We start from the raw sequence: 16264 nt of genomic DNA, 5'->3' as shown, positions 1-16264 counted from the left end.
TTCCAGGATGGAAAGAGGTTAGAAGAAGTTTGAGGCCGAGCACAAACATAACTGTATTGCATATTCTATCACAGAACGCCAGATTTCCATCCCTTAAGTGGGATTTACAAGCCCACATTTCTCCACATTCACAGCGGAGAAATCCGCAACAGTAATTAGATTCAAGCCAGACAACAATGTCTTTGTGGTTTCCTAGCAGACATAAAAATATACATTTGGTTATTATATTTACAACCGGATTACCTTTGTGACTAGAACTCAATGTGAGTAGGTATATAGACAAATGGAGACTGACAAGTAGCAAACACATGGCTTTTCATAATAACTGCTCCAAAATAAAGACAAGAAACCAAATGCACCAGTTCCATAAATTACTATTAGATTTTTTTCACAAATTAACATTATAAATGTATACTGTGCACTCTGCAGTACCTGCATAGTTGCCTAATGTTGCTAAAAAATGCAGAAAATGTCCTTTATGCTGATGGGTACAAGCTGTAATCTTGGTACTTCATAAGTCAAGGGAACGACTTTACAAATAGGAAGCTGAACATTTGTTTCTTGCATCCAAGCAATGGACAAAAACATCTGAAACTTAGAAATTTGCATTTCCAGTACCTTGCCACTGGCTGTTCTCATTAGTGCAAACTCTCTTCCTGCGCCAAGAATCGCAGACTCCTCATCAAACCCTGTACCTGTGGGAAGACGAAATTACACATCAGATCACATACATTACTCGACCCAATGCTGCATCAAACAGGTTTCATAAATGCTAGGTTCCACAATGGCACCACATTTTTTATAAATAAAAATAGAGCATCACGACTTTCACAAAGTATTAGTTTTAGAGTTCATTATTTAAATTCATACAGTTTGCAAAAGGTCCAAAGGCATAAGCAGTAAGAAAGAGGTGGCAATTGTATGTTAAACAATACCTTCCGGACAGAATCACTTTGTCGCACTAGCAAGAATAATTTTCAATTTCTGGCTTGCTGAGTTCTACATAAACAAGTATTCAACACAGGCAGCAGTCTCATGTCAGCGTTTAAAAACAGCTGTAGGATCAGGAGAGAACAAGATTTCCTTAATGTGTGAATAGCACTTGGACTGAAAGTAATATGATCAGAACCAGGCAGGTATGTCTCATTAAGTTGTTTGTGGCTTGGTATAGGTAATTCTTTATAGCAGTGCAATGTACAGGGTTATATCAACTGTAGAGCAGATGGTATACCAATTGAGTGCTATCAGGGTATAGTGCAGCGAGGTGTGTAAGCGTCTCTGCAAATCAGGAGAGAATGATGGGGTAGTGCCTCTAGGATGCAGTACAGTGGATTACTTAATTTCCCTAGAATACAATGATTTATGGTGAAATAGTGTCCATAATATTCAGCACAATGCGGCAGATTGACACAAGGATAAACGTGATGAGCACTACCCTTATTATCCAATTATGCTAATAACTTTATCGCACAGGACATAAATAAAAGATGTGCATGTATCGCTAAGTAATTGTAATCGTTTTTCTTTTGATTACTGCTCATTGTATAACGCAACACATGTAGAAATAGGGCTAGCACTTCATTTCCTGCATAGGACTCTACTCAAGCACTGAAAAGGTTACAGCGAGGTGAGAAGCAAACTGGATTAAGCCTGCTACTATGGAAGGTAAGGGTCTCACATTCTTAAAACAAAGATGTATGAAAGTGTAACTCAATACAGAGCTAATTAAGGCTACTACTATTTCTTCCTGTTCCAAAGACTGTCATAATTGTAGTATATGTGGTGCGTAACACCCTTGGGGTCCAGAATGGTGAGTATGTGTCCCAAGGATACAGTGTAGTGTATTAGTTTACACACAACACATTGATGTGTTCTTGGTTAAGTTTGAACTGAATGCAATGTACTTTGTTAGTGTCTTTTGAACAGTGTGGTATGCTAGTGCTCCTATAAGGCACTGTAGTTGACTCGTATCCTCAGGATTCAATGTTGTGGGTTACTGTACCCAGGATGCATTTGATAAGTGTTCCTAAATTGCACTGTAATGATTTAATGTTACTAGATCATAGTGTAGGGGTCATTGCCCCTAAGACACAGTGTGAGGTGTTGGTTGGTGTGTCTAGGATGGAGTGTGTTTAGGTAGTCTCCTTAGTATGCAGTTCTAAATGATGGGTGGATGTGCTAAGGTAGAGAACATGTAGGGATAAGTGTGTGTAGGGAATGGTGTGATGGTTTAGTGCCAGATAATATCAATGTGGTTTCTCAACAGCCACTGGATTCAGTGCAATGTAATGACTTCTTGCTTAAAGTGCACAGAGGATTGGAACAAGTGTCCCTACGGAGCAGAGCAGGGTGTTGGGTTAGTATCCTTGGAATGCGATTTGATGAGTTACAGTAGTATCCGCATAGTACTTTGTGGTAGGTTAATATTTCTAGCAAGTGTTATGGTTTCACTGGGGCAGTGTTAGAATGGTGCAGGTGACTAGGTTTAGTTATCCCTAGAACAGAGCTAGTGGCGTGTCCTGGGGCTGTGTGTGTTCCTCATCTGTAGTCACTAGGGCCCCTACAAGGCACAACTGCTATAGAATGACCTCAAATCTGCGTCAGTTATGTCATTTGCTGGAAATAATGTTCAAGTATCCATAATAACTCGCATGTACATATTAATGTACATAGAGCCTCTTGTTGTTATATGCTTTATGCTGGCACAGAATAGCTACGGCGGTCTGAAACCTGACCTGACCCAGAGACATGAAACATCAGCATGTACCACAAACATTATTATTCAATTCAGAAACAAGTTTCTGGCACACTGTTTTAATAAAATAAGTGGCTAACTATACGTGGAGAAGGTATTCAAAAATGTTCATCTCCTTCCGTCACAATTTTATGAAATATTTAACCGAAATTATGGTTCAAAGAAGTGACGAGCTTAGATGTTCTCCAGGAAAGGAAATTTTACCATTTCAACACTGTGGAGCTAACTGCAGCCAACGGCTTTCCATCCACACCTAATGCGATGCTGTGTTAAGGAAGGGCGAGTACGTACTATGGAGGAACTCTCAAATTCACTTGTTTCTCAGTTTGTCACGGATCCATGTAAGGCCTACTCAGACAGACGTCAGTCTCACAGCATCAACTGTATCCATGGAAGGTTGAAGGGACACCACAACAAGAGCAGACCTTGGATAATGGAACATCAAAAGCGATGCTGCCTCGTCTCTGGTCCTGTCTTACAAGGACATGGCTTTCTACTGGTCCTCTATGCAGACCAAATGGGAGGGAAAGCAGAAGAGGTACTGAGCGGGGGGCACCAACATATACCCAATCTGCATAGATGCTCCTGAAACCTGCATCCATCCGCTGGAATATTTCAAGAGGGAACATCAAGGCCAGGCAAAAAAAATGAAAGACTACAGTGAGCCAACAAAGAACGCTAAATTTACAGTGGCTTTTCCCTACAGAACTGGAGGGTTATACGCATCTAAGACTCAAGCACGAACCCTTGTGAATAGCACCTTTCTGGAAAGTATGTCAGACAGAATCCCTTTTGAGATCAAAACTAACATATGCATCACAGAACGGCAAATAACACTGTAAAAGGTTTTAATAAACAAAGCCATACTTATAATGTGCAAATCTTTCTCCAGATCAAAAAGCGAGATACCGCAAGCATGCAAGCATTTTCGGGCCAGCTTAAGCTGCAGTTCCTGCTGTAGTACTGGCTCAGTGCTGGTAGCGAATATCCGCACAACGAAGCCATCCTAGACCAAAAAGAAAAGATGGTTATTTAACCATTGTAAAATCAATGTTACATGTGATTGCAGGGGTAAGATTGTGATTCAAGGAGTGAGAAAAGATGCGCATTATAAACGTATACAGGTGACTTTATTTGCGGCCAGTAGCCTCCCCGTGCTTTTACATCCAAGAAGTCTATCCCAAGGAGGCAGGACTGAAAGCATATGCAGCTACAGTAAAAATCAAACTAGTAGGCTGATAACATACACATTGCTGCTCTGTATCATTCAACCATCATAGCTTTCATAATCATAAGTGCTGCATGTTTAATTAGGGTTGGGGTGGCAACCACTTGTTCACTACACCATCTGTCGTTTTTCCTGATTTCTACCTTCCCCTACTTTTCTTGATGTAAATGTGTATGTCTTTTCAATTTTGAAGTGCCCCAGCCGGTCTTTTCATTAACTCCCCCCCCCCCCCCCCACCCCATATAAAACAGTGTCTTCCTACCCCCCACCCAATAACCATCCTTCCTCATGTTATGTCTTTTACCGCCCCCTTTCGAGTTTCCAAACCTCATGAAGTGGTCTGCAGCTTTTATCCTGCCCTTGTATGTAACAACCGACCATCCCGTTCCCCTGTAACTTGCTGCTGCTGCAAACATCATACGTTATGGCACAGCTTTTTTTTCCAGTGTAAACATTTACTTTTTTGTTTGTTTTGTGTGTTTTTAAATTGTGTTTGCTTCCTTATGGATATTTTTTCCTAGGCCACTTCTTTTCAAATTATTATTCCTATTGTTCCATTCCTCAACCGTTATTCAAAGCTGTTTAACTTTTTTTGTTGCTTTTGGTTCTACTGTATTTACATAAAACAGATTCCCGTTGTAACGGATTCTGATAAAGTATTCCATTGTCATATAACTTTTTTACGGACAATCTTCTGATGTCCACTGATCTAGCTTTCACTATTTTATTTATTTATTTATTTATTTTAAATTCTTCTAGAGCGCAGGAATCAATCCAGTAAGGGTATCTCCGCGCTGTGCCAGCAGTAGGAAACTCAATCGGTGAATAAGGAACATTAATTAGATGGACAGAAATGCCTCTTGATAAAGGATAGTTTTTAGTATTTTCCTAAAGGATAGGTGATTAGTAGTTGTTCTGGCTACTATGACTAAATATTTCGAAATCTCTCCTGTAAGGCAATTCCATGTGTTTCAGAAGAACGGGAAATACAACCGTTTATTCCGTGATGATACTTCTACCTGAAGCAATAGTCACTAAAACTCTACCTACGATGACAAGATTGCAGGAGGCCTTGGGTTTGAATGGCTTGTATACACAGATCCTAGAAAAAGATTTAGCTCGTTGACGCAAGACAAATAACACATCAAAGTAACTCCTGACTGACCAGCTATTTTCTTAAGAAAGAAACCCTTTTGAGGTTGGGAAGTGACAGACACGTTGTGCCCGTTAAATAAAAATAAAAAACTAAAGAAATAGGCATACCGTGATATTTGCTGTATTCCATTTTTAAAATTAATAGAAAACCAATTCCCGACTGAGATAAAGAAGGCAAGGTTCTTTTGTAAGTTCAGAAACTTGATCCCAAGCAATTTAGAGAGACCTGAAACCCTCATCTGGCAAGCCCATGATTCAACCATTGAAATTAGCGATGTGCAGGACCTTTTTAGGTCTTGCCTGGCATTGCAGCGTGCATGCCCTGCTTGCTTTGCGAGATATATTGTAGATGAGGAATTTTCAGAAGGGGGCGTGAAGCCCCGCCCCTCCATGTCATTGGCTGGCATCATCGGTTATGTAAAACCCTGGCCGCCGATAGGAACTGAGCATGTTTAGTTTCCGCCCTTTCCCCTTTTCGTCTGCTGTCGTGAAGCAATTTCTTATCTATAGGGTGCGTGTGTTGACAGATCATGTTTCCGAACAAGAGGCTGCCTTGCCACAATGGCGAGTGCTTGTTTAAAGCAGTAACTAAGTTGCTTTATCATTAATGGATTACTGCAAGCGCTTGTTTAAAGCAGTAACTGTAGGAAGGTGGATACCGGACTATGGTTGCTTTTTGCCTGGTGTTTTGCTGGTTTTCCGACTTAGTTGGCCTGGGACCCTGCCAATCAGGATCCCTGGCCTACTGCTATCTCTGTAAAATGGATTCCATGTACCTTAGGTACATATCTAATTGGTACTGGGCCACCTTATCAGACCCTGTAACTCAGGGCATAGGTGTACCCAGGGCCTACCAGGGGCTGCAGCATGTATTATGCCACCCCTGGCTTGCCACCTAAATCTGACACAACTGGCTGCACGACAGCTGGGGCAAGGTGGTGTAATCACCCTTTGCTTTAGATATAGTATACCTATATCTAACCCTAAAATGGACACACAGATTCCTATCAGTCACTCCTATGGCAGGCCTGGACAATCCTGAAGGCAGAGTGCTTGGAATCGTGTGAGATGGTGCTCTGGCATGAGCTGAGCCCGTTTGCAGCTTGCGGAACCAAGTCCTAATAGCTGTTCCATGATAACGCATACCATATACTCTTAAGTGCATTATAATCCTCGCGGTTATATGCTATCTTTGGTAACGCTTTATCAAAACATGTCGAGTAAGGTGTCATACGAATTGGAATACTAACCCCTCGCCAATTCTGGCGACGGGGTTAGCATTCCACCCTTCTAGAGGGACACGACATGTATGTAACTGTGAACCCCGGTTAAAGTTAACTCAAGCCTCAGCATCACAAAATGGATGCTGCCACCACAGACACAAGTCTGACCCCCTGCAGCTGGGAGTCCTTCCAGCGAGGGGAGCTTGGACAAAGGGTTTCCTGTCAGGGGCGGTGCTAGCACCATCCCAGACAGGGTTTTGTGTATCCTGGGTAGGCAGGGCTTTACAGGAAGGTGACTGCAATTGGCACCCCGGTGCTCACTACGCATCTGCCAGCTAGAACCAGTTCCAGGGGCACACCAGCCCCTGAGCTGGGGAAAGTCCGTCATGAGAGAGGGGTGTAACCACCCCCCTTCCTGGTCCCACCCCTAGGGCAGGACCTAGTCGCCTACCCACCCCTTTCTTTAGGATAAAGGCAGGAGCGGGGACCCTTCCAAATTAGATCATCTTTGAATCAAGAAACTACTTTCCACGAAAGGAACTCTCAACTCTTCTCAAGATTTCTCCCTTGTGGCTAAGGAGTAGTCACCCTGCATCCGCAGGCACCAACTAAGAACACTGCGGTTTGCTGCACGTCCTTCCTCCGGAATCCGACTGACCAGCTCGACGAGACCCGGCTTCCCTGGCACCTCTGACCTCTACCTACCTCTACAGCTAAGCTGAGAACCGTAGGTGCGACGAGACCGAGGGACCGGCCATCATCAGAACTGCACGACTTCTATCCAGCACGACCGCCGAGGGATCCTCTGGTGAGTGCTTTGGGGTCCGAAAAGCCCCGACCCTGAGCAGCTCCAGCACCGAAGACCAGCCCCCCAGCATCCACGAGATCTGCATGGGGCCCTTCTGCTTTTTGGCTGCTCACCGCGTTGTCTGGCTACTAGCCCGCTGGCTTGTGGCCTTCCCGACGACAACCGACGACATTACCACTGCTAGTCTGGTTGCTCCAGACTGGCCCTTGCTCCCTTCCAAAAGAGGAGCACCCCGGACCCTCCTGGTCCACTCCAGGCGCCATTTTAGGTCCACCGCGTGGGCTTGAATTTGCCAAGACTTGTTGCCCCAATCCTGGGTCCAGCGACGTCGACAGCATCAACCATCGTGGGACAGCTCGCACCTCCATCCTGGTCGCCGCCAACGCCTCCTGGTCCGTGAGACTGCAGAGCCCAGCGTCGCCCACTCACCTGGTCGAGGTGACTCCATCCGGTGCCATCCTGGTGCCCATCTGATCACTGGCTAGTGATTCAGGACTTGGTCCCCTCTGCTTACAGGTGTCTTCCATCTTCGATCCAGGCTTGGATCCATTGAACAATCTTCACTGGTCGCCTGCCAGCAACTCCTTCTTTCAGGCTCCTGGTTCGTCAACGAGGGTTTCCAACGACACTTGAACCCTATGCAGCCGCAGCCCCTGGGCTAGGTAACTTCGGCATTTCGGTGCCCCAGCATAGCCTCACTATCCAAGGGTCCAGATCCGCTCTAGTTTTCAGCCTACCTTATCGGGTTCGCCCGAGAACACTAACTTTGCTTTTACTAGCCTCCATAGACTTTGTCCCGCATCCCGCGTGAGAGTGCACACTCTGCACCCGAGTCCCCTAGGCCTCCTACTAGTAATCTGAAGGTTCAGTAACGTAGTCCTAGCGATTCCAAAGCCTATTAGTCCAGTACTTACCTGCTAGTAATTTCGCATTCCACTTCCATAGTATATGGTTTTTTGTGCCCCTCGGGCATTTGTGTAAATTGTGCAACTTAAAGTATTTTCGTAAGAGTTTTGTTGTGTGCTTAGTACCCTGTCCTCATAAAGAGTACAGGGCTGTTGTGATCTAAATAAATACACTGCTTATTTAACACTTGTGTGGTGTCCTTTCACTTGGTGTTCAAGGGGTATATGTGATGGTATAACAGCTGGCTTAACACGCCCTCTAGAGTTTAGCCCGAAGACTGCTCGTATCCATGCTACTAGGATAGCTGGTCTATAAGGTTGACTTACAACCAATCATCAATAAGGGTTGTTTGGACTGATGCAAAGTGCTCACTAGAATAGTGAACACTATATATCAGGCCAACTTCTCACAGTAACAAAGTGGCTTTATCATTAACCGATTACGGCGTGTTCACAAGTGCTCCTAGCGCTTAGAATGGCCCACGTGAGCACTATTAAAAACCAGATAACACTGGCTGCTTCTACGCTGACTGGCCCTGCATGGTGTCCTCTTCTGTTAGTAAATGAGGAAAGAGAAAGGTGGGCAGTCGGAATATCGGACAGTATTCGGTGTAGCTATTAACTGGTTGCAGCAGGTACCCTCTTGCTGGGTGGCTGCGGGGGGACATTTTTAATTATTCTAGGGTGCAGGTGTATACTCTGCTGTTGAAAACTAGGTCATGCTTGCGTAGCACTAACATTCTCCTGTGGGAGCATTCAACCCACTACGAGTTTGATCTTGGGCAGAAGAAAGTATCTAAAGGCCTCTCAAACAGAATCAGTTTCAGTTCGGGCTTCTGAGCACGTCCATGGCGATCTAACTCCCAGCGCCTGCCTGACGCTTCGTGTGGTCCTCCTCTATGGACAGGGGCAGCCTACGATGGGGGCTTTGCATCCCCAGAACGGAGGGTCACCAAATGTACATAAACCACTTCCCTTCTCACCTCGCGCAGGCGCTAGCCCCTTGTAGCACATGTTCCAGTCCTGCGCAATGATTTTGTCAAACTTGTTGTCAGGTGCAACACTCCAATTGGCTGCGTTGAAGTTCACGACGACTGCCGTCCCCACAATACATCTGCTTGATGATGGAAAGCCCGTGCTAGTGTTCATCCTTGTGTTCATAATGTCATGAAGAGGTTATTCGTACCCATGACCCAGCACAGCATCTGGGCCAGTTAAGGAGAGTGTATGTCACACTGTTTATGCTAGCGCCAGGACCTTTGTTAGCTGGATACTACCTTTGTTAGTGGAATACTGTGTAGGTGGGATATATTAAGCTATGCTCTGCAATCTTATGTTATGCCATGGCATGTTGTTCTCCCATAACCTGTGCCTTAGCATGTTTTATTGTCGTGTTGTATAGTGCTATATGCTGAGTTGTGGTATGACGTGATGTTATACAATGGTTTGCAATATCATTTCATGTTCTCAGGCTTTTATGCTATGCTATGGTAAATTATATCAGAGTATGGGAGGCTATGCAGTAGTATGTTTGCTATGCACAACCATGCCATGTTGCACTATGGCATGTTATTCTTTTACATGTGTTGCTTTGCTTTTAGCATGGTGTATACTATTGGTGTTGGGCAATGCTACAGTGGACTGTGCCATTTTATAGGCTCTGCTATGTTATGTTACATTACACAACAGAGTGATGCTATGGTGTTGTTTATTCTTGGTTGTTTTATTTTCAGAGACAACTTCTTAGTCTATGCTTTGTTATATTCTACGCAATGTTAATATTCTACGAATTGTTAATTCGTCAGATTTTATGTTATGATATGTACGGCGTGCGACTATGTGTTATACGAATGGTATGCTACCAGCATTTGCCTAGTGCATTGCTTTTAGCTGGATGGCTTCGGAGCGCTTTAAGGAGTTAGGGAATAGCATGGTATGCTATTGTGTGTTGTGCTGGTGCACGCTGCTATAGCTTGGTGTACTCAGTCCTGAAACCAGGAAGAGTAGTTTAAAGATTGCTTCTGAGATGGGAGAAGCGCTTGTCTGGGGCAGGAGTCGAATAAGCACCCAACACTGCCAGTCATCTATTTGCGAAAATTCCTTTGATTGGAACCCAGTAAAACCGTTGTTTTTCCACAATGTGCACACTAGTTTGTGCTGCAAGTGTGTGGTGTAGCCGTGTTCGTAATCGTTGGGACACGAGCCTGCACTTGACTCCGTGTTTTCACACCCTGTGGTTCTTCAGTTCAAAGTGCCGCCTCCTTTTAACCGCCCACAAAATTAGGAGATGCCCTTACATATTTGAGGAAGGCCCTGTGTCCACACTGAAGGCTGCGAGGCATTGACACCCCCCCCCCCCGCCACCAACGACTTTGTTTGGTACCCCACAGATTCGGTATTCTGTCCCCACTCCGAGGCTCTGGCTGGCACCCACGCTTCCGTTCCTCGAGTTGCTGTGACCCGCTGGTACCCTGTGCACTATTAATGCTCCTTTGGGTACTCTCACTCAATTCCCAATATACGCTGTGTTTAGTTCCCTGCCCTCCAAAGATGCCCTCTTTGGTGCCCCGCACTCCCGGGGTGCTCTGTTACGTACCAGTGAGTATTGTACTGCCCTAATAAAAGTATGGCAGCCCTGCTTAGAAGTACTGTTACTGTCCCCGTAAACGTATGGCATCCCTGCTCAGAAGTATTGAAACTGCATTAGCAATGCAATATGTCTCACATTTGCAAGACTTTGAGCTACTGTCATTGTAAATGACAAACCTTTATCTATGTGTTGGTTTTGAAAACATAAATAAAAGGCATTGTCATTTACAATGCCAATAGTTTAAAAATTTGCAAATGCGAGACCTATTGCATAGCAAATGCTTGTTCTCAACTGGAGAAAAGTCTTGTGAATTGACGTAATTAAATAAATAAATTATCTTTCCCAATCAGTTCAACAGAAGGTTGAATACTAGAGAACACTGGGGCTATTTTGTGTTTGGAAGAAAAAAGTTAAATAAGGGCCAGGTATTGGAAAGGTAACTTTGTGAGGTACACAGCACAGATGACTTACCGTGCCTACCTGAAAATTGCTCATCCCTTAAATACGGACTGACTGAATTGCATAGTTTTTAGAATGATCAGTTCACTTGTTCAAATAGTAGTCAGGGCAGGCTGGCTAATAGGACAGACAGGCAGTGTCCGATGGGCTGGTCTGACTCAGTGTTTTGGCTGGGTTTTCGGGACGTTTGAGGGCCTGTTTTATGGTCTGCAGCGCCGATTTTTTCTGTTTATTTTCCGGATTGAAACAAAAATAGCATGCAGCAAGCTCAAATCCATGCTGTTGTCCATTCCTTGCATGACACTTATACAGCTTGTCTTTACAAGATCAGCTCGGGCTGGACTGTTCCCATGAGGCACAGGGTCAGACTGATTTGCATATGGCCATGTCTGAACTGGGGTGGTGTGGAGTGCAAAAAAACGATGGATGTAGGCCCAGATCTCTGTACTGGAGTGAATGTAGGACATTGTTCTGCATTCTGTCTATCAACTGAGGTTTTTGCATTTACAAGATCAAAGCAGTACCGATTCGCAAACAGGGGAAATTTCTTTAGCTTCCTAATTCACTAAAGGGGCCACTTTTATTTTAGTGCCTGGACAATTTTAAGTCTATGTCCGACCCTATTCATAGTCACAAGAGAGAAAATACCTTCCAAATGTTTTGTTCTTGTGATGCACTGTAGTGCTAAACATGCACATCTTCTGGAGAATTTTAAATCCGAAGTGATGGAAAAATAGTCATAAGCTACAGATTGCTTATGTCCACCAGGTTCTCTGTTAATTAACAACTACTTTACAGATTAAGACCACAGGCTCACCAACAGAATTATCAAGTTATATTCACATCTATTTCAGCAGGTTTATTTTGGTTTTCGTTTTTTAAAAGGGGCGTCCAAGGAGGAAGTTGTCCTTCTTAGCTTACCAAGCGATGTTGAAATGGCTAAAAGGAAGGGTGTGTTATGATATGTAATGTATCCCAATTTAGGCCTGGGTAGTCTCTTGACCTTTAACCTACATTTACCCTGCCGTTGTCCTATATAACAGGTTTGCTGCTGAACTTTTACCTAGATTTACAACTCAACGCCCTCAAAACTGAGGTGATGGTGCTGGGGAAACATCCTCATATGTGGGGTGCTAGCTGGTGGCCTAAGGAGCTGGGACCTCCCCCAAAACCTGTCTCCGAACTCAAAAATCTTGGCGTCTGGTTGGATTCCAAACTAACCTTCTCGTTCCACACTAAGAAGGTGGCATCCATGTGCTTCGGCATTCTGCGTGGCTTGAGGCCTATCCTCAAATTTTTTGATGCCCCCACCTGCCAGATGGTGATCCAAGCTAGCGTACTATCGAGGCTCGATTACGCGAGCTCACTGTTCTTGGGCGCCTACCAGGCGGAAGTCTTGCGACTTCAACGGGTGCAGCATGCGGCAGCTAGGGCCCTGGTGGGCCTGCCAAGCTTCTGCTCAGCCCGTAGCACAATCTTCAATCTGCACTGGCTGCCAGTAATCAGGCGCATAGAGTTCAAGGCCCTCTGCTTTGCGTTCAAAATTCTTAAATCTAACACCCCTATCATCCTTCAGCACCTTTTGTCCTCGTACACCCCTTTGCGCAGCCTTCGTTCTGCTGGCCAAAATCTGGCACTTGTCCCCCGATTTCAAAAATGTAGATTGGGTGGCCGATCGTTTACGGTCTTGGCCTCTAAACTATGGAACGTACTTCCTGCCTACATTCGCTCTTTGGATGACCTTCTTGCTTTCAGGAAAGCTGTCAAAACCTATTTCTTTCCTCTGTCCGATTAATCACTCCCGACTTTTTCTGTGTTATTAGTTATGTTACTTTTTCCAGTTACAGCGCCGGGATGCCCCTTAGCTGGGGCAGCTGTGCGCTTAAAAAATTCAAATAACATAACATAACATTAGGTGCTGCATAAACACTGTTATTTTCTAAAAACTAGCCTCATCTATTATGCATGAGGATTTTCAGAATCACAGCAGGATTACCATCTTCTGCATAATAACTATGTATAAGGTTCATCAATATTTTCTTCCTCGGCCGACATGACACAGCAAAGTAGAACCCCTGAATGTACCTTTTGGGTATATAAGCCCCATATCTTTGCTGGGGCACAGAGGAGAAATACTTCACTGCTGACACACTGAATCGAGACGCTGAGGTTCCTACACCCTCCACTCCAGACACTCCAGAATGCAGTCGTCTGACATCCCTTGCAGGTGTCCATTCGAGGCCAAGCCGGGCTCATTAATTTTCTCACAATGGGGTTGGTTCTTTCCTAGAGGGATTCTTGGCTCTATACACCTACATACATGCCAAGTACATCTAGGTACATCTAGTTAGGGTTAGCATCGTAAAAGTACGCATTATTTTTGTCATGTATCTATATGTATATATATGCATATATCTATTGTTTTAACACAATGGTAGAAATCTACCATCCATTTACTCTTTTGGTGCTTATAATTATTTATATCTGTTTCGGTCTTATGGTTGTTGCAAGCACACATATTTTACACTAGAATGACACAGGTTCAATAAATGCTTATTGAAAATGTCCCCATTGTTTATTCTGTGTACTTCTCTGAAACAAAGGGAGCACAAGTGACTGAGCATCAAGGGACTGCAGAAGCTATCAAAGAAGGGAGTAAGAAGCTTTTGCGGCTCCTCAGCTCTGCCAAACTGTCTTGCTTTATTTGGCAGGATAGAGAAAGAGTTGGGGAAGTTAAGTATTTTCCATTCCCCTCCACCTGCTTTTTCCATGACTTTGCCACAGGAAGGAAGGGGAAAGCCTGTACCTTTTGCCTCATTCCCAGTCTAGTCCAACAACACATGTCCAGAGGAAGAGTAGAGAGGCTATGGAATAGGGTACTGAAACATTAATGGCATTGGGTCCAAACCAGCGTTAACAGTCCACTGAAGCTCCATTGTCTTCAAATAAGTGCTCAAGGATAAACAATTCATTTGCCAAGTTCCAAAAGAAGTAGAATGTGTCTAGAACAGCTAGAGGGAACATCTTTTGAAATATTTTGATAAATTATTGAGAGGTTTTCGGACTAATAAGAAGAGCAATGGTGTAATAGGTAAAGTACAGAAAATACAGTGGAAAGATTACTCTAATCACACTGAAAATGGATTGGAACGTCATAGAATATAATCTGCATACTGAAAAACAACTCTCCACAGACAAAGAACAAATACCCTAACACTATTCCATGTCTAGGAGGTGCCCTAAAACAACGTCAATGCTTTAGTGGACTCTGTAGGAAGATGACCACGGTTCACTCTTACATAAATCACAGACTCCAAGAGAGAGGTTAATACCCTATTTATCATGTGCATCCAGACAGTTGCCTATCATTTTAGTTTAAACCATACTTTCACTGACAAAGATACTAAAGTAAACTGTAAATCCTAGGTTTATCATGTGGAGAAGTGTGGCTCAGGGGTTAGAGGCGGCAGACCCGGAAGCTGAGATCGGCCCTGGACCAGGGTTCAATTCCCCGCCTTGGCGGGTCTTGGGCTCAAAAATTCCACGGACTCGATAATTCTCACTCCGGTGCCTTCTCAACTCACGGGTTCACACTCTGCGACTCTGGGCAATAGCTTGCTTAATCTCCACAATGGCCCCTCGCGGCGGGATGCCTGGCTTTCACCTTGTGGATACCCTGCCGGGGTTATCTCACAGGGGAATACCAGGACGGGTTCCCTAAGCAAACGCCGGGAAACCCTTTGTGGGTAGCTGTGCGCTATATAAGCTCAAATACATTTACATTTACATCATTCACCTAATGAGCTGTTCTATTATGAATTTTCATTCATAGGAGTTACCAAACAAAAAATAAGATTGCATGGAACAAAGACTATCACATATTAAGTGGATTTGAATTCTGTTTATAGTAGCCTCTAATCTTCATGGTATTAAATATCCAAGGCATTGTCTGGGACTCCAGTCACTTCAGATAAATAAAAAGGCAACATTTTCTGGGAAAAATTAGGAAAAAGGAGAAAGTATAGGTTACTCTGTCTATGCGGACAATACCTGAAGGGTATGAACATAGAAAACAATGTATTTTTAGTCTTGGATAAGACATACATATCAATTTACTGATATGGAGTGACTTAGACTGATATTTTATGATACTTGTAGGAGTTAAGAGGTGATGCATGATAAATAATGAAGAGGTTATGGTTACTAATTTTTAATATGAAATTGTCTTTAAGAATGCTCATTATTCTAAAAACCAAGATACTGTGGAACAATGTTAACTGATAGCTACTTTAAAGCATTATAAAGCGATTAATTTTGGACAGCCAATGGAAAACCTTCAAGTAGTAAGTTCCGCCCTTTGTTCACAATACCATATAAAGGTAATACCATAAGATAAGCACGCGTTCAGAACAATCAATGTGCACAAATGTTTGGTGCACTCTTCCAATCGAAGCTTGGGCAATTTGTTTTAAAAACATTATAATAGATTAGTCTGCATCTTTTTGATGGTATTGTTTTATTTTTCTTCTGGCACGGCTTACGTGGTTGCAGCATCCAAGAACAGGCGCCTTGGAATATTAAGTGACTATTTAAAACTTCTGATTGAACTGGACTCCAGATTTGGTTGGGGTTCACCTCTACCTCTTCGATAGTTATCAAGTCAAACATGGTTGCCTTTATAATCATCCACCTAACCTTTGAAGACTGCAATGTTTTTCAGTTTTTGGAGGTACTTGATATCACTTTCAATAATTATTTACTCATTTTTCAAAAAACACCGCATGTAAAAGAAAGAGTAGTACAACTGTGTATTTGAAAACAAACACAATAAGATGGTCCACATACTTAATAAAACAGTCCAGTCATCGTTCGTTCAGATAATACTATCAAGCGTTACTGCTATTGTCTGGTTCAACTTGATGTATAAGGGGGGCCCTACTCTTGTAGGTTTATTTCCCAATTGCCACACAACTGAATACATTTAAAGGGAAAACACCAAATTTTCATAAATAGGACTATAAAGTACAAATCCACATATGACAGGGTGCTGTGCCCTGCATACAACATCTAGCCTTTGCAATTATTTAAAGAAATCAACAACTTTGCCAATACATCTACAGACTACCTCCAAAGGCAACTAT

General features: G+C 43.5%; 1 protein-coding gene across 12 annotated transcripts in view; it reads right to left on the bottom strand.

Annotated features, from left to right (window-relative positions):
- Nucleotides 1-16264, bottom strand: part of MYCBP2 (MYC binding protein 2) — a 2065574-nt gene that overhangs the window by 1835959 nt on the left and 213351 nt on the right. For all 12 annotated transcript variants that reach the window (XM_086934832.1, XM_086934837.1, XM_086934835.1 and 9 more), the window contains exons 10-11: nucleotides 3623-3761; nucleotides 619-695 (exon numbers count right to left, since the gene is read on the bottom strand). In XM_086934832.1, coding sequence (XP_086790958.1) covers nucleotides 619-695; nucleotides 3623-3761 — 216 coding nt within the window. The remainder of the gene's footprint in view (nucleotides 1-618; nucleotides 696-3622; nucleotides 3762-16264) is intronic.

This window comes from Lissotriton vulgaris, chromosome 8, assembly GCF_964263255.1.
Source record: "Lissotriton vulgaris chromosome 8, aLisVul1.2, whole genome shotgun sequence".
NCBI classification, from domain to species: domain Eukaryota; kingdom Metazoa; phylum Chordata; class Amphibia; order Caudata; family Salamandridae; genus Lissotriton; species Lissotriton vulgaris.
This window is presented reverse-complemented; position numbering and strand designations above follow the sequence as displayed.